Here is a 25,519-nt window from a genome sequence, read left to right as displayed (position 1 = left end):
GGGGGGAATAAGAAATATATCTATGAAGGAGTAAAGACCGTCATATTTTAAGCCTAACCTTATTTGTATCTTAGTGTATTGTATCTTAGAAGAAGTTTTAGCAGGCTTTAAACATAATAGAAACATTTTAAAATCAATTAGCCAGATTTAGATGTCTATTTGTTCTCTGTGTAGGTGGCGTCCGGGTCCTCGGAATGTAGAATTCTCCCGGCTGTCTGCCCCTGGCATGTCCTCGTCTAAGCCTCGCATTGTAGATTGTACACACATTATAATGGAAATCGGTTTTAGCTGAACTAAAAATAATTGGCCTTGCATCTCTGGTTGGTTTTCCGTCCGTACACACATACATACACATATCTATTTAGGCGAGTATCTGTGTGAGTTCAAGTCCTCGTTGTTGTTGCTGGTAATCAACAGTTTGTTGGCACGCGTTGCCATTTGGCCCAGAGATCAGGAGTCGGGGGCTGGGAGGGGGCCAAATTTAGACGGAGCGAAAAACATTTTGCAATTAGCTCATTCTCTATTCTCCATTCAAGCTTGTGCCCATGGATTTTCCAGCATTTGGACTTCTAAATATACGATTACAATTCGGGGCTGCTATTTTGGATTTTAATCGAAATAATCTTTGAACTTTAGTTGCATAGAATAAATGGCAAATGATTTAGTTTGATTGGAAAGTAACGCATGTAATTGAAATTAAATGAATTTTATAATAACTATGACGATTTAATAGAAACATTTTCCTTTGAAAGAGGCATTCAGTCATTCGATCTACTCTGAAAATCCCCAAAGCCCCCCATCCATTTCTATTATTCACCCGAATAGCTTGCCAGTGTCCATTCTGGGATTCTTGCAGGGATTCCCGCTCAAACGAGGCCATTTTAAATTGGGAATAAATCAAAGGCTCAAGCACAAACGTATTCAGCCCATCGACGCTGCTCGAAAAGTACAAACTCGGCAAATTCAGGCTGCTCGCACATTAAAGTTGCATTTATTTCCGGCGAAAAAAGGGGGAGCCCCACAAAGTCAGGGGTCCCCATAAAATTCGAGGGGGGGGGGGGTTGAAGGCAGGCTGCCTAATGCGGCAATTGTTAAACCGAATGCAAATAGACGTTGCAGTTGGCAGTCTCCAAGGAACTCGGGCCGCGTGCCAGGCATAAATCACTCCAATGACTACGGCTGCTCCGTCTCTCCATTCCCCTGCCACTTCTTTTCATCCGCTGCCTGGTTCGTTTCCGTTTTCGGTTCCGCTTCCGCCGGGCCCTCCAGCCTCAGCTCAGACTCCATCTCCAGCTGCAAATCCAAGCCGTACTCCTCCCTGTCGACGGTTAGCTTGGTAACGCTTTCGAGGGTTTTTATGGTTTGCATATACAGCTTCTTGGCCAACTCCTTGTCTTGGCCCGTCACCGAACTTTCCGCAATTTCGCAATCACTGCAACGAACAAAAAAAAAGGGGCTGCAGAAAGTGGCCAACAAAGTGCTGCTAATGCGGCCAACAGAAACCGGAGTGGAGTGCCGTGCGGTGCAGTGCAGCGGAGTGGCCATGGCAACTACTCACTTGAAGTACTCGCCGGTGACTTCCTTCAGCTGGGGATCGGTGGCCAAGCGGATGGCGCACTGGGCGCCCTCGTAGGCGTTCTTCATGAACAGCCACATCCACGGGTAGGTGACCGCCTTCACGCAGAGGGACGACATCAGCGGCGAGCTGCAAAGTTAACCAATTATTGTAATTATTTAAATGGCAAACAAGGAGCCAGGAAATGTTGAAGCTGAATGGGGTGCATTTAAATGAATTCGTTGCTTTTAAAATGGGTTCTAGCAGGGAAAAGAAATTTTTTTTAATAAAATGGCCATTCACAAACTTTAAATTCTTATATGGAATGTCGTTTATGATTTACGCATAGATAAATAAACTTTTTCCTGACAGCTGATATATGGCAGTGAAAACTATATTTCAACTTATCTACATATATTGTTCCAAATGTTTCTGTTGCTGGTTTAGCCAATTAAATTAGTTTTGATTAAGAAACATGAAAGTGGCTTGAAACTCTCTGGATATGCACAAACTTGGAAATAAAGTGTCTTGTTTAGCTTGCTTATTATTCAAGCCATATTCCGCTTTCAATTAAATCGTTAGATCCCAGTTAAGTTTCTTATAAAGTTCTGACTAAATCTGGTCATCGAGCGAAACTTGAACAATTTCTTTTGGGTGCATTGTTTTAATGGCATTTTCAATTGGGGCGATAAAGGGCGCCAGTACCGCCAGCTGTCCTCCATTCAATTCAGCCGCTCATCCGTTGATCTCCAGCTTTTGGCCATCTCCGCAGCTGGGACTGGGCCAATTCCAGAGTCTGAGCCCAACGAGTTGTGCGAAATGGCCACCCCCGACCAGCTCCCTACCACTTCTTTCAACGCCTCTCCTTACTTTTACACTGAGAAAATTTAAATGGTCGCTGGGAATAATTTGTTGAATTAATAAAAGAGCTAAACCTAAAACTTAAACTTTTCTGAGCTCTTTAAATGATTATTATACTTAGGTAAATTATTTCATATTGATTCAACTGTTTTATAACTGAATTATTAAGTAATTTTTTTATTTTGAACACACTTTAAAGCTACCTAACTATTTTTCTCTGTGCACTTCTGATGCTGCCTTTCAGGAAGGATTACGAACTTGCGCACAATTTGCTTAGCTGTCGTTGTTAATGCTTTTCGCCCTCGTTTGCCGCTTTCCTTTTGTTTTTTTTCCAGGCGGGCAACGAACGATGAACGGTGAGCAAGTTCACCGACACTTGAACACGATAAAACGATAAATAAATAATTAATGCGTTTAACTTTTCCATTTACGCTTTTTCCGTGACTTGAGCATTAACTGCTTTTCATTTTCATTCACTTCATAGTACGCACAGATAGAAGTCACGCATAAAAGCGATGCCATGTGTGCTCGGCAATTGGAGGTGCCTATATAGTAGGTCGTTCTAACTAGATAACCATACTAGAAAGTAGCTATGTGCACCAAGTTATCTATATATACTTTTATTGTTTAATTCTAGTTTTTAGAATAATTTAATATAAGGGCAATTATATTTGAGGCAACATAAGTATTCCAAGAATGCTACTGTTCAATTTATATATGAAATGAGCTATATCTAGTAAGGGCCCTAACCAACTTATCATTTTTTATGGCTTTCCCACTGTTCACACATGAACACGAATATATTTAAAGACTTACAATTTTGGGCTCCGTTCATATCTTATGTAAATGAATCGAGAGCGATAAATTATATTTAGGATTTTGTTATCTAAGGCGACATGGGTGCATTGCTCAAAAACATGTGCACACTACATGAGTCAGTCACTTGAGATCGTTCCCCGCCTCCTAAAATAGTCCCTTAGCGGGAGACCACAGATAAGGTCCTCGCCGCTCAAGATAGGCAGATGTGCCCGAGCGTGGGACCTCGATAAGGCGGGGACTATTTACTTAGGCCTCTGCGTAGGCCATTTACTTTAAGATGCGATTCTCATGTCACCTAGTTAAACCGAAGATATTTCCAAATAAAATCAGTTTCTTACAAAAACTCAACGAGTAAAGTCTTCTTATTTGGGATTTTACATTTGGTCAATCGAGCCTTTAATCGACTCTGCAGTTTCCCCCTACCAAAGGTAAGGAACTCAGAGAAAGGCCAGCTCCTTTAAGCATCTTACAGCTAAAGGTAGCAAAAATAAGTGACTCTTGTTTCCCCCTACCAAAGGTAAGGAACAGAGTATAAATATAAAAAGCAAAAAGATACAAAAGAATCTTTTATGTTTTAAAACAAGCACCTTATAGTCTATAGCTAAAGGTTGCTTTGTGTACCATTATAAATTGTGGTAAGGCGTGCTTGAGGCCATACATCAGCAATTGTGAAATTAAAAAGTGCCTGAAAACAGTGCCTTATAAATGCTCTAATAGCATTAAATCAGCTCATAAATAGAGTGCAGTGTATATGCCATAAGAGCATAAATTAAATAAAAAGTGCCTGAAAACAGTGCCTTATAAATGCTCTAATAGCATTAAATCAGCTCATAAATAGAGTGCAGTGTATATGCCAAAAGAGCATAAATGCCGAAATAAATGGCTAAAAAACAAAAAATCTGACTGGACTACAAAAATAATAAAACGTGCCAAATAAAAAAAAAAATCATCTTTAAACATCGACGGAGCCTTAAAGAAGAGAAGGAAGTCAAATTCAAAGGAGCCTCTACCAGCAGCAGAAGCAGCAACAACAGCAGCAGCAGAAGCAGCAACAGCAGTAGCAACAGCAGCAACAACAGCAGCAACAGCAGCAGCAACAACAACGACATCAGCTAAGTCAAAACAAGAATTTTCTGTTTATCCAAACACACATATATATATAAATACATATAAAATACATATACACGTACTATATATATTAAGAAATTACAAAAAATTTTCAAAATGATGTCAGAAAAGACTATTCAATTCCTTAAGAAGCAGTCCGAAATTATTTTGGAAATTAGAAAGTTGGAAGTAAAACCAACATTAACAGATGTAGAAATTCTAAAATTAAATGAGCTTCAAAAATGTTTCATTGCTAATCATAGCAATTTGTTAAAGATCGGCGTTGTCGATCATGAATATTTTAACGCGAAGCAGTATGATTTAATAATGATGGTGTTAGAAAAAATTAAAAATAAAAATGAAAAAATTAAGGGCGAGTCGGTAGAAAACACTTTCCCTAAATCAAACACTGTCCCTAAATCAAACCCTCCCCCTACATTAAACCTTGAAATGTGTGGTCACCCTGAAAAAGAGGGTATAGCACAAAACAACGCTTTAAAAGTAGAGCAGGCATTTCGAAATAATGTTGGCCAATTTCGAGTATATCTAGAAGATACGTCTAAACTAATAGACAGTAGTCCAGATTTCCTTAAAATAAGGAAAAATAAAATTGAATTTTTATGGCATAAAATAGATAACCTGATTGAACAGGTGAATAGTCATTTTGAGAGCTCGCTATTCGAAGAAGAAATTAGCGAACTTGAATTTGACAAACAAAATATTCTTACAGCCATTAATAGTCGACTCAGTGGCACAATAAATAAAGCTGAAATGTCGACGGTTGTTAAGGCGGAGGAGTTACCAACCCTGCCTAAAATACAGATTCCCACTTTCTTTGGTGATTCCAAAGAATGGGATCTTTTTAATGAACTCTTTACAGAGCTCATACATGTGAGAGAGGATCTCAGTCCTTCTCTCAAATTTAATTATCTAAAGTCAGCATTAAAAGGAGAAGCCAGAAATGTGGTTACTCATTTACTGCTCGGCTCTGGAGAAAATTATGAAGCCACTTGGGAGTTTTTGACCAAGCGATATGAGAATAAAAGAAACATATTCTCAGATCATATGAATAGGCTTATGGATATGCCAAATTTAAATTTAGAATCCAATAAGCAAATAAAGACATTTATTGACACGATTAACGAGTCAATTTATATTATAAAATTAAAGGCACAATTACCAGAAGATGTGGATGCAATTTTCGCTCACATAATTCTTCGGAAATTCAATAAAGAATCACTCAATTTATATGAAAGCCATGTTAAAAAGACAAAAGAAATACAGGCACTTTCTGATGTCATGGACTTTTTAGAGCAAAGGCTCAATTCTATATCATCATTCTCACAGGAAGTAAAACCTGTAAAGAAAATGATTAATAATAACAAGAATAAAAATTATAGTGACAATTGTGCATATTGCAAACTACCAGGGCATTATTTAATTCAATGCCATAAATTTAAAATAATGAATCCAGCAGAACGGTCTGACTGGGTAAGAAAAAATGGGATTTGCCTAAGATGTCTGAGGCATCCGTTTGGTAAAAAATGTATAAGCGAGCAGCTTTGTTCGACTTGTCGTAAACCTCACCACACGTTACTTCACTTTGCAGGTCATAATCCAGAAAAAGTGAATACGTGTAGAACAACAGGTCAAGCCTTGTTGGCCACGGCCTTGATTCAAGTAAAGTCGAGGTATGGAGGCTTTGAACAATTAAGAGCATTGATTGATAGTGGCTCTCAAAGCACAATTATTTCAGAAGAGTCTGCACAGATTCTAAAATTGAAAAAATTTCGGTCTCATACTGAAATAAGTGGAGTATCTTCCACAGGAACGTGCATCTCCAAGCACAAAGCGGTTATTTCGATAAGAAATTCTCCGAAAAATTTAGAAATTGAAGCAATTATTCTCCCAAAACTTATGAAGGCACTTCCAGTCAACACGATTAATGTTGATCAGAAAAAATGGAAGAACTTTAAATTAGCCGACCCCGATTTTAATAAACCGGGTCGCATTGATCTAATCATTGGAGCAGACGTATATACTCACATTCTGCAAAATGGAGTTATAAAAATAGACGGTCTCCTTGGGCAAAAAACTGATTTCGGGTGGATAGTTTCTGGATGTAAAAAATCCAAAGGAAAAGAAACCATTGTAGCCACAACAATAGAAATAAAAGAGTTAGATCGCTACTGGGAAGTGGAAGAAGAAGAAAAAGATGATATCGAGTCTGAAATCTGTGAAAATAAATTTATCAAAACGACAAAAAAAGATTCAGATGGGCGATACATTGTGTCAATTCCATTCAAGGAGGATGTCACCTTAGGAGATTCAAAGAAACAAGCGATAGCTCGTTACATGAATCTGGAGAAAAAACTAAAAAGAAATGAAAAACTTAAGGTTGACTACACTAAATTCATGAATGAATACATGGATTTAGGACACATGATTGAAGTGAGTGATGAAGGCAAATATTTTTTACCGCACCAGGCAGTGATTAGAGATTCAAGCCTTACGACCAAATTGAGAGTAGTTTTTGATGCTTCAGCAAAAACTACGAATAACAAAAGTTTGAACGACATAATGTGGGTTGGGCCACGAGTTCAAAAAGATATTTTTGACATTATTATTAAATGGAGAAAATGGGAATTTGTTGTTTCGGCAGACATTGAAAAGATGTACCGACAAATTAAAATAGATAATAATGATCAAAAATATCAATATATTTTATGGAGAAATTCTCCAAAAGAAAAAATTAAAACATATAAATTAACCACAGTCACTTACGGAACTGCATCTGCACCATATTTGGCTACCAGGGTTCTGGTAGATATTGCAGATAAATGTAAAAACCAAGTTATTAGTGCAATAATTAGGAATGATTTCTATATGGATGACCTAATGACTGGAGCTGATTCGGTAGAAGAAGCTAATAAATTAATAACATTAATTCTCCATGAATTGCAGAAAGTTGGATTCAACTTAAGGAAATGGATTTCCAACAATTCCAAAATATTAACCACTGTGGAGGACACAGGGGACAATAAGGTTCTCAATATTATCGAAAATGAATGTGTTAAAAATTTAGGACTAAAATGGGAACCTCAAAATGATTTATTTAAGTTCAGCGTAAATTGTAATGATGAATCAAAAAATATAAATAAGCGCGTTGTGTTATCAACGCTAGCAAAAATATTTGATCCGTTAGGATGGTTGGCACCAGTCACGGTTTCAGGAAAACTTTTTATTCAAAAACTTTGGATAAATAAAAGTGAATGGGATCAGGAATTATCCATAGAAGATAAAAATTATTGGGAAAAATATAAAGAAAATTTATTATTGTTAGAGAATATTCGAATCCCAAGGTGGATTAATTCAAACAGTTCTTCAGTCATTCAGATTCACGGATTTGCGGACGCCTCCGAAAAAGCATATGCTGCAGTAGTCTATGCTAAAGTAGGACCTCATGTTAATATAATAGCTAGCAAAAGTAGAGTCAACCCTATAAAAAATAGGAAGACAATTCCCAAACTCGAGCTGTGTGCAGCTCACCTGCTTAGTGAATTAATCCAAAGACTAAAAGGATCAATTGACAATATAATGGAGATCTATGCTTGGAGTGATTCCACGATTACCTTAGCATGGATTAACAGTGGTCAAAGTAAGATCAAATTTATAAAAAGAAGAACGGATGACATTCGGAAATTAAAAAATACTGAATGGAATCATGTTAAGTCAGAGGATAATCCAGCAGATTTAGCATCCAGGGGAGTGGATTCTAACCAGTTGATCAACTGTGATTTTTGGTGGAAAGGTCCGAAATGGCTAGCAGACCCAAAAGAACTTTGGCCTCGGCAGCAGTCTGTAGAAGAACCTGTCTTAATAAATACGGTATTAAATGACAAAATAGATGATCCTATTTACGAATTAATAGAAAGGTATTCCAGTATAGAAAAACTTATACGTATAATAGCATACATAAATAGATTCGTGCAGATGAAAACAAGAAATAAAGCCTATTCATCAATTATTTCAGTAAAGGAGATAAGAATAGCGGAAACAGTTGTTATTAAGAAACAACAAGAATACCAGTTTAGGCAAGAGATAAAGTGCCTTAAAATCAAAAAGGAAATCAAGACAAATAATAAAATATTGTCATTGAATCCATTTTTGGACAAGGATGGGGTTCTAAGAGTTGGAGGAAGATTGCAAAATTCCAATGCAGAATTTAATGTTAAACATCCAATCATTTTAGAAAAATGCCACCTAACAAGCTTATTAATAAAAAATGCTCATAAGGAAACATTGCATGGAGGGATAAACCTAATGCGAAACTATATCCAAAGAAAGTATTGGATTTTCGGGTTGAAAAATTCGTTGAAAAAGTATTTAAGAGAATGTGTAACGTGTGCAAGGTATAAACAAAATACAGCTCAGCAAATAATGGGTAACTTGCCAAAATATAGAGTGACGATGACATTCCCGTTTCTTAATACTGGAATAGATTACGCAGGTCCTTATTATGTTAAATGTTCAAAAAATCGTGGCCAAAAAACATTTAAAGGATACGTTGCTGTATTCGTTTGCATGGCCACCAAAGCCATACACTTAGAAATGGTAAGCGATCTAACTTCAGACGCATTTTTAGCAGCACTCAGAAGATTTATTGCTAGACGGGGAAAATGTTCCAATATCTATTCAGACAACGGAACAAATTTTGTAGGAGCTGCAAGAAAATTAGATCAAGAGTTATTTAATGCAATACAAGAAAATATAACGATTGCAGCGCAGCTTGAAAAGGACAGGATTGATTGGCATTTTATTCCCCCGGCAGGACCTCACTTCGGAGGTATTTGGGAAGCTGGAGTTAAGTCAATGAAATACCATTTAAAGCGTATAATCGGCGACACTATTTTGACTTACGAAGAAATGTCAACTCTTTTATGTCAAATAGAAGCATGCTTAAATTCAAGGCCATTATACACTATAGTTAGTGAGAAGGACCAACAAGAAGTTTTAACACCAGGTCATTTTTTAATTGGAAGACCACCTTTAGAAATAGTCGAACCAATGGAAGATGAAAAAATCGGAAATTTGGATAGGTGGAGACTTATCCAAAAAATGAAGAAAGATTTCTGGGTTAAGTGGAAAAGTGAATATTTGCATACGCTCCAGCAAAGGAATAAATGGAAAAAGGAAATTCCTAATATAGAAGAAGGGCAAATAGTTTTATTAAAGGATGAGAATTGTCATCCTGCAAGATGGCCTTTAGGAAAGGTGGAAAAGGTGCATAAGGGGAATGATGATAAGGTCCGAGTGGCTAAAGTAAAGATGCAGGAAGGATATATCACTAGACCCATTACTAAAATTTGTCCCTTGGAAGGAATAAAGTCTGTTGACAAAAATGAGGCTGACCAAGAGCCAAAAAGACGAACTAGAGCGACATCGGGAATGTCCAAGATCGGAATCATTATGGCAATGTTGTTGTTTGTGTTAAGTTGTCAAGTTTCTAGCGCATTACCTAAAGATATAGCACCAAGATATTCTATAGACAAAATAAATAAAACCTCAGCAATATATCTAGACCCGCTAGGAGATGTTGAGATTGTGAGTACTGTTGGTTGTTTAAGGTTCCTGCGAATTCAAAAGTCCGTCTGCAATGTACTGGCTCTCAAATTGAATTGTTTGATTTGCCTCAGCAAGGAGTTTTAAGCATTGCGCCATATTGTACGGCAAGAACCGACGATAAAATTCTAGTTGCCCACCATAACATTCAGTCCGAAAGTGAAGAATTATTATCAACACCTTATATAGGAGAAGTTAGTGAAGTGCCGAAGATTATTTGGGATCCGCTGAAACTATCAATATTAAATCATACTGAGGAATTTGAACGATTGAATAATGAAATTAAATTTATGAAAGAGAACCATCAAAAATTGAAAGATTTACATTTCCATCATATTTCCGGACATGCTGGATTAATTATTGCTTTAATACTAATGATAGTATTAATAATATATTTCATACGGAAATGTGCTGTGCAACAAAGAATGCAAGCAATAACCTTTGCAGGTCCGTTGCCAGTACTATAAATATCAATAGTAAATAAACAATAAAATAATATAACAAATAAAAATATACAGTCCACTATATCGTTGTTTAATAGAAAATGTACTTCTACATAGAAAAAGCAAAATGTTTAAAATAAGTTAATTGAGTACAAATTGTTGAATTAAAAATAATATAAACCATAATTGTAATCCAATAAAATTAAAAGCCAGAAAAACTAGGCCCATTGAAATCTTAGTTGCAAAATAAATGAACATATATCAAATAAATACAGTCCACTGCTGTTATAAATGCAACTAATATACTAATGTACATCTCAGCTTTGCTGGCCCTTTGGCAGAATGTTCACACATGAACACGAATATATTTAAAGACTTACAATTTTGGGCTCCGTTCATATCTTATGTAAATGAATCGAGAGCGATAAATTATATTTAGGATTTTGTTATCTAAGGCGACATGGGTGCATTGCTCAAAAACATGTGCACACTACATGAGTCAGTCACTTGAGATCGTTCCCCGCCTCCTAAAATAGTCCCTTAGCGGGAGACCACAGATAAGGTCCTCGCCGCTCAAGATAGGCAGATGTGCCCGAGCGTGGGACCTCGATAAGGCGGGGACTATTTACTTAGGCCTCTGCGTAGGCCATTTACTTTAAGATGCGATTCTCATGTCACCTAGTTAAACCGAAGATATTTCCAAATAAAATCAGTTTTCTTACAAAAACTCAACGAGTAAAGTCTTCTTATTTGGGATTTTACACCCACACCTCATCTAGGTATATAAAATATTGCCTTTCGCATCACTATGTTTGAATTGGGCTGACCTGGCCCTGGATCCTTCCTCTGACCCCCTGGAACCTCCCATGCCGCCACAAAAGTTAAATCCCCTTGTCCCTGGGTCGAGGCTGGTGTTGATTCCATTCATCGTTTTACGCCAGCGTTTTCATAGATACGAGTATCTGTCCTTGCTCCCTCCGCCATTAAGCCCCCCAACTCCCCCCACACCTCGTCCCTCGCCAACTGGTTGCATTTTTAAAGTGCATAGAAAGCTGCAGGGGCTGCAGATGGTTTGTTGGGAAAAAATGGGAAAAGAGTGCAAAACAAAATGAATGTGTGTGGCTGGGTTCGTGGCTTAGACTAGGTGGTTACTCTTTGGATGCATTGATTAATGGCTGTTTACACAGAGTAGTCGGGAAATATTGGTGGGCTTTCGAAGGGAGTATATAAATTTTCCGGTTTAAATTGGGAAAATAATTTGTTTGGGAGCCACGTTGACATTTAATTAAATGTAAAATATTACATTTCTAGCTTAGATTAGATGAACACTTAAATTTAAAAGCATTAAAAATATATATGTTACTCAAGTTGAGGTTGGTTCTAATATGAGAATATTCGCTAAGCAGTTGCAGCTTGAATGTCTGAAATATTGCGTATACGCCACCGACCAGCCTGATATGCTCACACCAATTTTTGACCGTCGCCGTGGGTGGGATTGAAAAATTTCAGCCTGACTCGCTAAGCTGCAGCGGTGCAAAGTTCATTTAAACCCCGACCTGCACCACCTGCTATTACCGACCGGGAAAATCTTTTAGCTGTACGTGTGTGTGTCCGCCAGGCAGCCAAAGGAAAAGCGCAGCAAAATGGCTTGAAAGAGAGAAAAGGGTATGGCTTTTTCCGAGTATTTTACTTTAATGCCACATTAGATGGGCCACCAGCGGAAATTGAATCCACTCTAGGTCGAAATTAATAGCGTATACGCCATGTTAATTGTTTTTATTGGACGGCGATTTAAGCAGACTAAGGGCTAAGTGCCTTTCTGGCGATTATGTTACAATATATAGGTTATTTTAGAATGGTTACTTTTTATATAGAATATTATTTCATTAGATGGGAAATTCCGTGCTGCAGTTGGAAAGTGGCATATTGATATTGGCACTTAATTCCAGAGTAGACCGACAAAAGGACATACTAAATAGCTGCATTTAAATGTATAATCTTGCTTTAGCAACCAATCTGCTATGTAAGTGTCCAACTGTCAAGTGGATAAAGGGTCGCAATAAATCAGCCCAGATACGCAGCCATAAACTGACCTTCCTGCCAAGATGATGCAGTATACAAGAATTCCGATGATAAGCACTCGGCCACAATCTGTAAAGCCCAGCAGGTATCGGTTTTTTCATCAATGGCAGCTGCAAAAAATGAAGAAAGATGCCCCAAGAGTGTCAGGATGTGGGCGTGGCCAGGATAGCTAGGATGGCCTGGGTGGCCAGGATGGTTGGGGGTGGGAATCGCAGTGCATGGGTGAGCATGACAGCTGCTTCGGCACTTTTGCAGTTGCCAACGAAAGTCAGAGTTATCTCCGATATGAATAGTGTATGCCATACACATATACATACATAGTATGCCAGTAAGTAAGCGGGGGAGGTGACGTGGGGGGCGTGGCACTGTGGTATAAGTACGAGTACAACAAAAGTTCAATTTGGCGCTACAAAGTCTGTAAAAAGAAAATCTACTTGCAAAGGCAAAACATGTAACAGAATGCAACAGCACAAAAAGCACAACAGGGAGATATCCGTTGGACAGGAAGCCAATGCTTCATGCACTGAAAGAAAAAATGAATTCAAACCGAACAATGCAATGAAAATATTTATGATGGCAACACAAATATTATAGGTATTACGCGGAAATCGTTAAATAAAACGTAAATAGAATGCGAAAATGTGAGAAAAAATATTCAAATATGGCGAGTAAAAACTGGATAGTAAGCTATAGTCTAGTACTTCGACTATCAGATACCCCTGACTCAGATACAGAAAGTAGAAAACACCTATTTGCAACAAGTTTACTATCGACGAAATATAATTGTAAAAATGTTAATGGATTGTATATTAAATACGTTTTTATGAAACAGAATTCTTAAGTAGATTTTCAATCATAGAATTATAGAGCCATAGAAAAGCTCCAAGTGCTGCTCACATGGGCATGAAGCAATCCAGTTCCAGTTCCAGTATCGCCATACATCCAAACATCCGAGCCCGTGGAGAAGCCCGGCTCACATTCACCTACATGTACAGCCACTTGATGTCGCTTCCGCTGTTCATTTGCTGTTTTATTGCCGCTGCCCGCAGCAGTTGGCCAAGTTTTTGGGGCAAGTGGGGTGCTTCCTTGGCCACTAGAGGTGAGCATGTGTTTGTTACGTTTAATTTGTTTCGACTTTGCCTGGCTTGTTGTGGTGCCCTTACAATACAACGAAATTAAGGCACTTGTGCTGAAAGTGCACGCTATCAGTATATTTAATTTATTGTAAAAGTTCTCTAAACATCCGGCATCTACATAGGCCTTCGCTACTTGAAATTTATTTATTTATAAGTATTGTTGCATCCTTAGCATATCGATAACTTAAGATATTCCAATGGGTATGTTATGTTCTATACATAAGTTAAACAATTTTATTAGATGTCTAAAAAATACATCTCCATGATGTAAGAGGGCTTGTGTTCTTAGTTGGTCACGTGCCACACCGATAGGAGCAGTACCTATGCCCATGCCCATCCCCAGTTCCAGGGCCATCTCCATCTTCATGACCATGTCCTTGTCCACAGCGTTATTCCACCTTCCACCTGCCAAGGTGCTGCGTTTTATGTCCAAATGATTTGTACGCTCGCCAAGGCATTTGATTTGCCTGGCTCGCTTTTTGCCCATTTTCAGGCCACTTTTTGCTGGCGCATTGTTATCGCATTTTGCAAATTGTAATGACGCATGTTAACAATGTTTCTGCTTCGGCAGGAAAAGCGGAGTATGGGCATGGAAATATGAGCATGGAAATGGAAATGGAAACGGAGCAGGGTAGTTAAACTTGTACATATGCAGACAGTACAATTTGTGCCTATGATGGATTATGCTTTCCTGGCTTCTGACAGCCCAACTCCAGCTCCTTACGGTGGAATGAGCACGAGAACTGTATCTTAACCTTAGCCTCTTTTACATCATTTATTGCCATTGAATTGTGTAATTTGTTGTACGTGCTGGTCGTGTTAACAATGTGCAACTGTGTGCTGCGTTTGTGACTCCGTGTGTGCCACACACACTTGAGCACCTGCTCCATTGTGCTACCCACCGAGTGGGTCCTGGCCATCTATTGTCCTCGGCTTGGGGCTTTGGTTCTTGGGTCTCCACTGGGCATGTGCTTCCTCCCCCCAAAATCCCCATTTACATGTGTTCGTCGCATGTGCGAACAGGCTTTATGAACAGGCTCATAATAATTCACAAATTCAATGGCCATCGAGCGATGTTTAATCTCTTGGCCTTATCCGAAATGTCTAAATCATCTTGCGTTTTGGGTAATGTCACATTATTTTTTAAAGAGTCTCATAAAAATACATTTAATGGGTCATTAAACGTAATTTTCCAACCACTTTAAAGTTGTTTTAAGGAGTCACAGAAAGTACTTGAAATGTAATTTAAATCTCATAAATGTTAAATAAAAATTAAATTGGTTTTTCGATTTCATGTCGTTCTTTTTCAAAGGCTTAAATAAATCCAACTGAAACAATCCTTTTCTTTTCTCACAAAACTTTTTAAGCTATGAATGTAGGTTGTATTGACGCGCACGAATAAATAAATCTGTGAACTCTTCATCCTGAAAATCGTATCCACCCTGGACAATCTGAATAGATGAATTTCCCGAGAATCTGGGGGTCACCAGTAGCCCTCTGTGTACCAGCACATTGTCGGCAAATTCTAATTTATAACTGCCAGAAAAAAGGAAGCAGCGGAAAAACAAGGGACAACTTTTGTGCCAGCTTAAGAAGCATCAATAAATTTCGCATTAATTCTGGTCCATCATTAGGAGACTGGACCCCGGACCCCGAGTCCCGGACATGTTCATGTTCATGGCCAGGCAGTTAGTTCACAGTGTGCCACCAACTTGATGCTGGCCATCAGAGATGCCCAATTGTAATGGTAGAGAGTAGGCAAATTGACTTAAGAAGCTAAAAAAAAGTGGGTTGCCCTGAAAAGGTTGTATGAAATAATTATAAGAAATCATAAGTTTTATGAATTCTAAAAGTAAAATTCAGGATAGTCCAGAGAGACTAGTTTCAAAATAGAAAAGTATCTAGGCTTAGCTAGCTTAGCTTAAGTAACTAGCCAGATTATTAGGTACAACTTGTGAAATACTATTCTTAAGGTTTCTCCATCTCAAGGTTTTGTATGACTGAGGGACTCTTTATATCGCAGGTACTTTACTTTCTGGGACAATTCCCAAAGGAATAAATCTTTTTTAGCAAAAAGTCGAGCTGCCAACACAACTGGCAGCATCAGCAGCGTCAACAGAGCCAGTAGATGCGGAGGCATCTGTCACCGGGGTGTGTGACTGTGGGTCTGGGTCATAACTCAAAAGGACGACGTGGCGGGGTCAGCAGGCGAAAGTTGGCCCAAACGAGGAGCCTGCTGGCCAGCAGTGAGAGCCGAGCTTGACCCGCCGCCATTTCAATTGCGGCCGACCCGCAATTCTCTGACTTGGCCGCTTTTAATTACCGCATTTCACTTCGGCCCAAGGAGCTCACTCCCTGCCATTCCCACATCCTCATATCTTTTTGGCAACTGCCACTCGATGGCAGCTCATCTGCATTTGATGATGAGGAGTGGGCGTGGCCGGGTGAAAGTTCATTGCAGCTGTTGTCGTTTGGAAATGTTGTTCCTTCGTGCACAGTTGCAAAAATATATCCAAGCATGATGATAATGATAATGGCAGAAGTTCACAAAAGCTTATACATTTATATCATATCAATATAAATTTATATTTATTTTATTACTAAGCTAAAGGCTCTAAGTGGTTTTTAACAACATATACCAGTTTAAGTAACTAATTTAAGGATAACCGACTATTCTTTTGAAACGACCCACAAATGCCAACTAATCATAAGCGTTTCTGTGAGCTTCATTTTGTTAAATAGTCAAGGATACGAGTGTTTTTCTCAGTGTCCTGCTGATGTGGCAGTTGATGTCTGTTGTTGCTGGCATTTTGTCCTTCCGCAATTTGCAACTGTTTGTCGTGTTTGCACGTCCTTTTCGGTGTACTGTGCAAATGTGCTGCTCTGGTTTTACTTTTTTGTGCGCCGAGTCGCATCTAATTTGCATGCCTTAAAATCGGATTTAGAAGCAAACTGCGATGCCATCGCATTGGCAAATTGTTAAGCCTGATTATGGTTTGGCCAAGTGTTGCCAACTAATTGTATGTCGTGTTGCACGAAAATCGATGCCAACCAGAAGTGACCATGAGTTGTAGTTGGGCTGTGATTTGAATTTCAAATCTCAGTCCATTACAAGAATTTTCAGAAATTCTAATATCCATTATATAAAAGCAATTAACTTTTTATTGAATCTATTCGGTAATTCTAGTTTCTCGTTACTGCATTCTATGCATGTTTTCCCAAATGCATTGCTACCTCTTACCCTTGCAATTCGTTTACCCATTTCTCTGGTTGCATTTGGGCCGGATTTCGGTATTTGACCAACTCATTTCGTATTTCGAAATGATTTTGGCCTTCGGTTGAAATGTTACCTTGATGCTGTTGCCAAAAAAGGTGGCTTCCATTTCGTGCCCCGCCCGAATGACTTGGCAACTTTTTGATTGCATCAAAACGAGTCGCCTTCTCCCTCATCCCACAGATGCAGATACAAAGTCAGAGAAAACCAGAGAGAGAGAGACAGATAGCAGGTGACAGAGAGAAAGAGATAGAGACAAGCTTGGAGCTGCTTAATGAAAGTGCAAAAGTTGTCTTTCGCGCGGCCACGAAATGAGCTTAAAATTTAGTTAGAGTTTCAGTTGCATTCTGCACTTTGCTCCACTTTCGTTTGAATTTCAATTTGGGTTGCGGGTTTTCCCCGGTTGACTTGGTCTGGCTACTGGGGCTTCCAGATCTTGGGCACTTACTTGCGAAAATGGCGGGTTCCACGGACGAGTCCTGGCGTACAGCAGTTGACCGTGACCGAGGTACCTGTGGGGAAATTAGCGGACCTTGGTTATTTGTATCTCGGAAATCAAGATTGCGCAGTGAGTGCATCAATAAATCAGAGTGCAAACTATGCTAAAAATTTGGAACTGCACTGAGAGAAAAACATAACACTTTCGGAGCTAACTACCATACTTATACCATTTGGTTTTTGAAGTCAGGAAATAAAATGAATATTTTATCAAGCTATTCTTCCATTTATACATAAAGAATAAACAATGTTAAATAATATATAATTGATGTATTTACATACATACTGTAATCTATGTGTTGTAAGTAATAAATTTTAAATAATACTTCAAACGAACATTACTTTAGGATAAGTTTTGCGAAAGTTCAAGTGCAGCAAAGATAGAAGCTCATTAATTAAATTTTTCCCTGCCTAATGGCCACTAACTGAGCAATCGAGATAGCCCGAAAAGGCAGCTCCTCCGAGTGCACTTCCCCAGTTCTCTCTCGGGGAATAGGTCTCGAACTTTGGGCACTTACCTTTCAGTTCCCTGGCCATCCAACGGGTGGCGAGGAGCACGCAGAGCTTGGAGTGGGCGAATGCTTCGCGGGCGTGGAACTTCACCGACCAGGTGCCCACATTCAGGGGATCGTCGAAATCGATTTTGGCGCCCTGATGGGCATGGGCGGAAACGAAGAGGATGCGGCCCTGCTCCGAGCGTTGCAAGTGTGGCAGTAGCAGGTGGGTCAACAGGAAGGGGGCCAGATAGTTCACCTGGCTGTGCCGCTCAAAGCCATCCTCCGTAGGCACCTGGGTGTTGGCGAATACCACGCCGGCATTGTTCACCAGCACATCGATCCGCTCGAATTCCGCCATCAGCTGGCCGGCAAAGTGATGGACACTGCGCAGCGAACAGAGGTCCAAGTAGCGTGCCTCCACGAAGTATCTGTCCGCCGGATTGTCATCCTCGTCCAAGGAATTCAGTGGTGTGCGGCAGCCCAGCTCACGTTTGATTATGGCCGCCGCCCGCTTCCCGGCCTCGAGATTGCGGCAGGCGAGGATTACACGGCCACCTCGGCCAGCCAGGGCCTGGGCTATTTCGAAGCCAATGCCGCCGTTGCCGCCGGTGACCACCACGATTTGCTCCTTGATTTGATTATCGTTCGGACAGCGCTGGCCGCTCATTAAGGTCCTGGCATGCGGGTAAAGGATACATGGATTAGATGGAGTTTGGAGGTTGGAGAATGGTGAATGGCAAAGGGGCGGCATGGGATTCAGTGGGTGTGGCTAGTGGTTTATGGGTAGCTTAATGATGTCCTGCATCCATGTCGCGTGTGTGCACTTAGCTAAATATTACCACTAAGAGTGATTCTTTTTATATGAAACTCATAAAAGATCGTTCAAAATGAGTCAAGCTTTTACAATAGAAGAAACTTTTTAGATAAGATATTTTAAAAAATTATACACATCACCAGTTTTGTGCATAAAAAGTTTAAAATTGACATAGTTAAAGACAGATTCGCTTTAAACAAAAGCAGGTTTTTTAATGTTTCTATGCAAAATAAATCTAATAGATTTTTTCAAAGTGTCTGGGGTGGTAAAGGCATATAGTCGGAATTTTGGCTTATTGATAGGCGTTAATGGAATCAGCATGGCTATTTGCATAAGTCTGCCTGAGGTCATTTGGCGATTTGACCAACTCTGGCCGCTCATTTTCGACTCCATTAATTTCGGCTGCGTATGTGTAAACAATAATTGTCAATTTATTTAATTTGAAGCCTTGGGAAACAAACGAAATTACTGCAGCACAGGCATTATCTAAAGCTATATGCGAAATGTGTTTTAAACTCTGCGCAGGTACAAAGCTCACTAATTAGTATTTATTCGTACTGTAGTCAATTAATTCGCATGGCTGAGTTCTAATTCATTTCCAATTCGTTTAATTGCACTTTTTGTGCGTTAGTCCTGTTGTCTGTGAATTTAGTTTTATATTATAATATTATTTGTAATAAAATTACATTTGAAAGAAACAACTTATTGCGCTTGTAAGCTATCAGCTTAAAGGCAGCTTATTTTGAGACTTTAAAAGATATTCACATTAGGAGCTTGTTTTTTTGATAATAATTTGCTTTGTAATTGCTTTTATGAAGCTCACTGCACTCCCAATTTTAAGAGCCCACCTTACCCGATCGAAGCCAATTTAATTTCTGCATTTTGCAGTCAGTTACTTCCTCCATAATCTTCACCGCATTCCATTTGCTCCACTTCATTTGGCGGGGACTTATTTTGGCACTTAGAGCCAAGTTTGCCATGCCATCCCTCATTTTGGAATTCATTTGGCATTTCATTTACTTTGAGCCAAACTTTCGCAAATCCACTTTGTAAATATTTTGAGGTGGCGCAGGGAGTGCGGGTTGACTTGCTTGCAAGGGAAGTGCAGAGTGCCATATTGCAGTCACTGCCATTTCCGCTTCCGCTTTCCCAGCTTAAACTAACACCTGCAACTGCGAAGCGACAGATAGCGACGGGTCACAAAAACCGCGAGCGGGAATAACAAAAACCAGTAGTCGGTGTGGTAAATTAATGCTTGAACTACCAGATACCCTGTACAAAACAAATTAAGCAAAACTCTCAAATTAGAGAAGGGCTCTCAAGAAATACTGTGCTGAATATGTATTAATCCATGTATGTATATAAAGCCATTCTCCAACTAAACCGGACTATCTTTTTTTTATTATTTATAGAAAATTTAAATATTTTCTTTAAAAATTTCCCTATTTACTTTTTAATGCATGTATGATTATTAGTAGGCTACGTGTTCTATCCCCAATTTGTTTCGCATGAATAAAGTCCACCCTGTTAACCCTCGAGTACCGGAGGGTGTAAAAAACAAAAGTGGAAATAATCTTCAGATATTACATATTATCCGGGTCTTCTCTGCACCACTGCTCATCCGCTTCCTCTCGAGTTCTCCACCATCTCCGTATGAAATCCACTTAAAAACTTTTCCGCGAATGGTGACTGCGGGGGTGTTTTTACTGGGCTGCTGCGACATTTATTTACGTGTGTCCGAGGCGAAAGTTTTTATGCCCCAAAAAATGGGGGCTTCTGGTGGTGTAGGGTAGGGTGGGGTGGGGTAGGGAATGTGGCCGGGTGAATAAAAAATATAACACAGTTTCCGTTGACTCATCGCACTCACCGCACCGTAATCACAATGCCCACCGTGAGGGCCGCTATCGTGGGCCACCACGTGGCGAAGGGATCCGCCTCCTCGAACATGGTCAGCAGTCGCTCCATCCTTGAGTGGATGCTTTGGATGCTTCTGGTTGCGTGGTATGTGCTGCCTCACTCTTTCTTTCCCTGCAATCGATGAATGAATCTGTGACTGGGTCTGCACGGCACAAATGTTAAACGCGAACTGAACGGCATCCGTAGTAATAAATATGAATACTCTTTGCGTGGTCATCCGCACTGGGTGCAGCATAAGTGAATGTATGTACGTAACTACTATGTGCGTAACTACAGTGGTCACTGCATAATTGTGAACGGGGAATGAGCGTGAATTTTAAATAGTTTGAAACTGGAAAGAATATGCTAAGCTTTGGTTGTGCTTATGAAATTATTGGCGTTCTATTTTAGATTAGAAAAACCACAAATATTTGATATTAATTTTAAAGAATTTTATATTTTATGGCTACTGTAATTTGGTTTTTATGGTCAGTGCCAACACCACAGTAAATAGCAAAAAATTGGAAACTAGCATGCCCACTTAAAGGGCAGATACCCTAGAGTCATCATAAGACTTATAATAAATTCTCGATTTAAGAATAAGATAGTTATTTATGGCTTCTAGAAAGTTCTAAGTGTTTGCTCTTATCGAGAGATGCCTGTTTAAATGCGGGCTTGCGAGTGGTGGACCAGCTCTCATCTGAGCGCAGATTTCCAGAGCCGGCGGAGAAGATGTCGTTGACAATTGAATTTAAATGACCACCCCGCTCGGCATCGCCGCCTATTTTTTCGACCCCTCAAACGTCACCGGCATATTTTCAATTTACATAAATGCTTGTTGCGCGGCATACGAAATGAGCGCTAGAACGAGATGGGAAACTCAAGCCCCCAAGCTCCTCATTTTCCTGGCCCCCGTTTGATTTTTCCGAGTTTTCCACCTGTCGTCGTGGCTCTGAAGGTTAGGTGCAAATTTGCACAAGCCGCAATATACAAGAACGTGAGAGGGTCGGAAAATGCTGCTCGCTATTTACACACGTTTTCCATTTTTTAATTTGTGTTTTTACTTCGCTTTTCATCCCATTTTTTTTCACTTCATTTTCTGCGGCTTACGCATTCAGTTTGCATATTTTTGTCTGCGGCAATGCAGACTAATGTGATTCAATTAATCTTTTCGCGTTTTTACCGCGAAGATTCCGTTTTCATTTATATTTATTCGAAACTATAAATGCCAGACTGAGTAACCACAAATTGTAATTATCCTTTAACAGCTGTTGTCTGGGATAAAATATGGAGAAAAGTGGTTTGGTATATAGTGGAACATTAATGTGTTGTAATATGAAAACTAAGAAAACTTATTTAAGGTAATATCTTACTTTGCATTCATCAAAGAATTAGTCAAGTATAAATATTGAAAATTTGGTCATTTGATGATTATTTAAACAAAACGAAGAATGAATCTATACTACTATCAAATCTGCCAATTCTGAAGTGTTTGTAAACGCACTAACTGGAAAATCGTTCTGCTTTATTTGCACCTACATAAATCCGAAAAAAATACAAACCCTTAGAATGGAACACCCTTATTTACCTTGTCCATTGGCGCACACGCTGTCCAAATTTATTATCCGGCAAGAACTCAGCGGAGAGCCATCATCACTTGTTCCCGGAAAATGCTGGAAAATGCCATTCATTCGCTTTCGGTCCATTTCACCGAAACCTCTCACCCTTTGAAACTTCAATTCAATTACGACGCATCCATAAAACATGCCAGTGACTAAATATATATTTTTCGAGTAATTTAGTCCGTCGTACCGCATGCAATGTATGTAGTTTCATACACAGCCCCTATGGGAGGAGCCATGGTCTATGGAAAGTGCACTCCATGCACTTTGCGCCTTCAGTTCGCAGTGTGTTGTTTCCATTTCCGGTTGAACAATTGATTGAACAGCATACCAAAATATATGGGGGTTCCCCCGCATGCCCCCCTCATGCCCCTCTGTACAAAATAAATGAAATTGCACACTCAAATGGATCTTTGTACGTGTATTAATACTTTTGTTATATTTTCGCATTCGTTTATTGAACGTTCGTCAATTTACATACTCTGTGTCTAATGTAGCCTATGTTTTTGCCAAACTGCATATGGATTTCAACTTTAGTCTGCGTTGCCCTTCGTGTCTCGTGTTTCAATTCAATTCGATTCGATTCGATTGTGTTTCATTGTTACATTATGTGTAGTTTTAGTCGATTTCTTAGTTGGTTTTCGCTCGAAAGAGTTGTTTCATTAGTTTGTAATGCTAATTGGTAAGTTTGTTTCAGATATTATGATTCTTTTTGCATTGGTGTGCGTGTTCTTACATACGTGTGTGTGTGTGTGGCGTTTTTCTGTGTGTTAGTGTGGTTGCGTGATAGATAGATAGATAATGTATCTGCATATTTTGTTTGACTTGCGTGGAACTTTTTCTCATTTCATCTGCAAAACATAGAAGTATTCATAAGCGAAAGTGCATGAGTTTAATGTCTCTCTATGTCTTTGTGTAAATTGGTATACGAGTGGACAGTGCGTTTCATAACTACAAGTCGATTTAAATTAGTAAGGGATACAAATTTGGAAAAATCAATCGAAAATATATTTATTAAGTTCAATGAATTTTGAACAGAAATATGACTACAAACACTTGTGCTAACAGGACTAAACAAAACACAAATTAATAATAAATCAATTGGAATTATTACTAACAGATATTGTAGTTTTAAAACACACTGCATGTGTGTTGTTATCCTAATCTAATCGTTCAGTTTTTTTTTAAAGATAGCTCAAGCATCTTGTTGATGTGATTAATAACTTTATATACACATGAAATCGAATTCAGATAACATAGAATCGATCAACAGAAATTTATTAACAATTTAAACATTTTAAGGTTCGCTAGAATTATCAATCATAGTTTGTTTTCTTCTTTAATTAATCATTTGCTTTCTTGTTTGTCCATTTAAAATTAGTATCACTAATAAGCTTTTGTTTTAATGTGTATATTCTCTATGCTGCAAGAGGTGATTTCAACACCTCACCAATGTCTTTATTTTCGATCTACTTTAGTTCAGTTTGTTTGTGTGTTTTTCGTTCAATTGTGTTGACTTGTTACTAAAGTTAAAGTTTTACTTTTGCTTGGTCGTCAATTGTAAATATATATATTATTATATTCATAGGCATAGAATTTGCAGTATCTATAATAGGTATATGTAATCGATTATACGCACAACTGCAACTCTGCAACTCTCATTTCCTATACAGTTTGAATGAAATGACCGCGAATTCTTGAGGATGTGAGTGAGTTAACTACGCAGAGCTGCCACGCCCATCGACACAGCCGCCCCCTTCGACCTAGCCCTACCTATTTAAGTATATTATTTGTATGTATAAATGATTTACAAGCTAGAAATTGTAAATTTATGCTACGCAAAGTTGAAAAGGACAATAAAAATAATCTCTGGAATATTTACAGCGGTTTCCTAAGGTGGGCGGGGATGTGGTTCTTCTGGTATTCGGGTGGATATGTGGAAACTACCGGGGAGCTATCATTATGGCCATCATGGCCTCCTCGACATATGCATACTAAACTGGAAAAATGTTTTGCAATATTTGTGTGTGTATGAATAAATTCCGAATTCGCCACTCCTCGTTCGCTTGGAATTTCGTGGGTTTTTTTTACGTACATATTCCCGTTGATGTTCAACTCTATTTGATGTTGTAAGCTTTTGTTATTAATAATTTATTGATACAACAATTTGTGATATTTTTAGAGTCGTTGCGTGCCGTTCAATTTATTTATTTATGCGCTTTTAGTATTCAGTGTTCGGGATTGTTGGGCCATCAATTCAAACCTAGGTCGTGTGTAGTTAATCCAATCGGTCAATGTGCGGATTTGGTTATATACTATGTACAAATTGTTCTAATGACGCCAGGACTCGCCGATTCATGCCGCAGACTTATCTATTTGGTTGCTTTAGATTTCCAATGTGGGGCAGCTGGTGGTGCGATGGATTCATTCACAAGGCCGATATAAGGGTCATAAAATCTGCAAATAGCGAAGCGAACAAATATGAAAATTAGATTAGCGGTCGTGATGGCTGCGGCTAAGCAAATACACATATAATATTCCCATATTCCCAATGATAACGGACGATTGACTATATTTATATAAGCCATAAGCACGCTTTGCATATGTGTGCGTTCAATGAATATCGTAGTGAGTGGAAATATTCAATTTGTGGTCGTAACTCAGGCCACTTATTCACTTACTGCACTGCGAATTTGAAAATGGCTATGATTATAATCAATACACTTGAATCTCTAATAATAATATACTTTGTTTAGCTTATTAAAACCGGTTACCTCTTAAGTTTTATGCCATTTCTGCGCTTTAACCAAACCCAATGTTTACGGAATCAGGAACTAAGATCACCTAATGGCCCCAATAAATTAGGTTCATGACTCTCAAATTAATGAACTTTTGCTGGCAATTAGCTCATATAAATTTATTACTTAATGCATGAGGGTAATTTCGGGTAATGCGAACGGGCCAACCATGAGCATATCGCACTGCCGTTGGGATCCCAAGTCCATTATTTGGTAACTGGCATTGTCAGGGCCGTTGCCTGTGGGTCTCAACACTTTTCGGCCATTTCGTGTAATGGACCATTCGGTTATTTGTTATTAACCCGAAATGGGCATTCAACAAACCTAAAAACCCGCTGGAAAATATGGCAACACTTTGCTTTCGGCCAATATATGTGGCAGTAGCAACCAGAGAATCCAATCGATTTTAACAGTCAGGAACCAAAAGGTTTTCCTCAAGGGAATATCCGGTGAATGTTGTGTCACTTTATGGCAAGTTTAGTGTGTTACAACCTA

At 39.0% G+C, this 25,519-nt stretch overlaps 2 protein-coding genes across 3 annotated transcripts in view; both read right to left on the bottom strand.

Moving 5' to 3' along the window:
• Positions 1-962: 962 nt before the first annotated feature.
• On the bottom strand, positions 963-20,815 carry LOC6727577 (retinol dehydrogenase 13). The gene is made up of 5 exons (XM_016176469.3): positions 20,576-20,815; positions 17,916-18,568; positions 17,348-17,411; positions 1,559-1,705; positions 963-1,432 (listed from the first exon to the last, which is right to left on the bottom strand). Exons 1-5 carry the CDS (start codon positions 20,671-20,673, stop codon positions 1,174-1,176), a joined length of 1,221 nt encoding a protein of 406 aa, XP_016034171.1. The 5' UTR covers positions 20,674-20,815; the 3' UTR covers positions 963-1,173.
• A 1,817-nt stretch (positions 20,816-22,632) lies between these two features.
• The window catches only part of LOC6727576 (patj homolog), a 29,434-nt gene continuing 26,547 nt past the window's right edge, over positions 22,633-25,519 (bottom strand). For both annotated transcript variants that reach the window (XM_039294697.1, XM_039294698.1), the window contains one exon: positions 22,633-24,683. The gene's annotated coding sequence lies outside the window, so the exon portion shown is untranslated. The remainder of the gene's footprint in view (positions 24,684-25,519) is intronic.

Source organism: Drosophila simulans, chromosome 3R, assembly GCF_016746395.2.
Source record: "Drosophila simulans strain w501 chromosome 3R, Prin_Dsim_3.1, whole genome shotgun sequence".
In the NCBI taxonomy this organism is placed as follows: domain Eukaryota; kingdom Metazoa; phylum Arthropoda; class Insecta; order Diptera; family Drosophilidae; genus Drosophila; species Drosophila simulans.
This window is presented reverse-complemented; position numbering and strand designations above follow the sequence as displayed.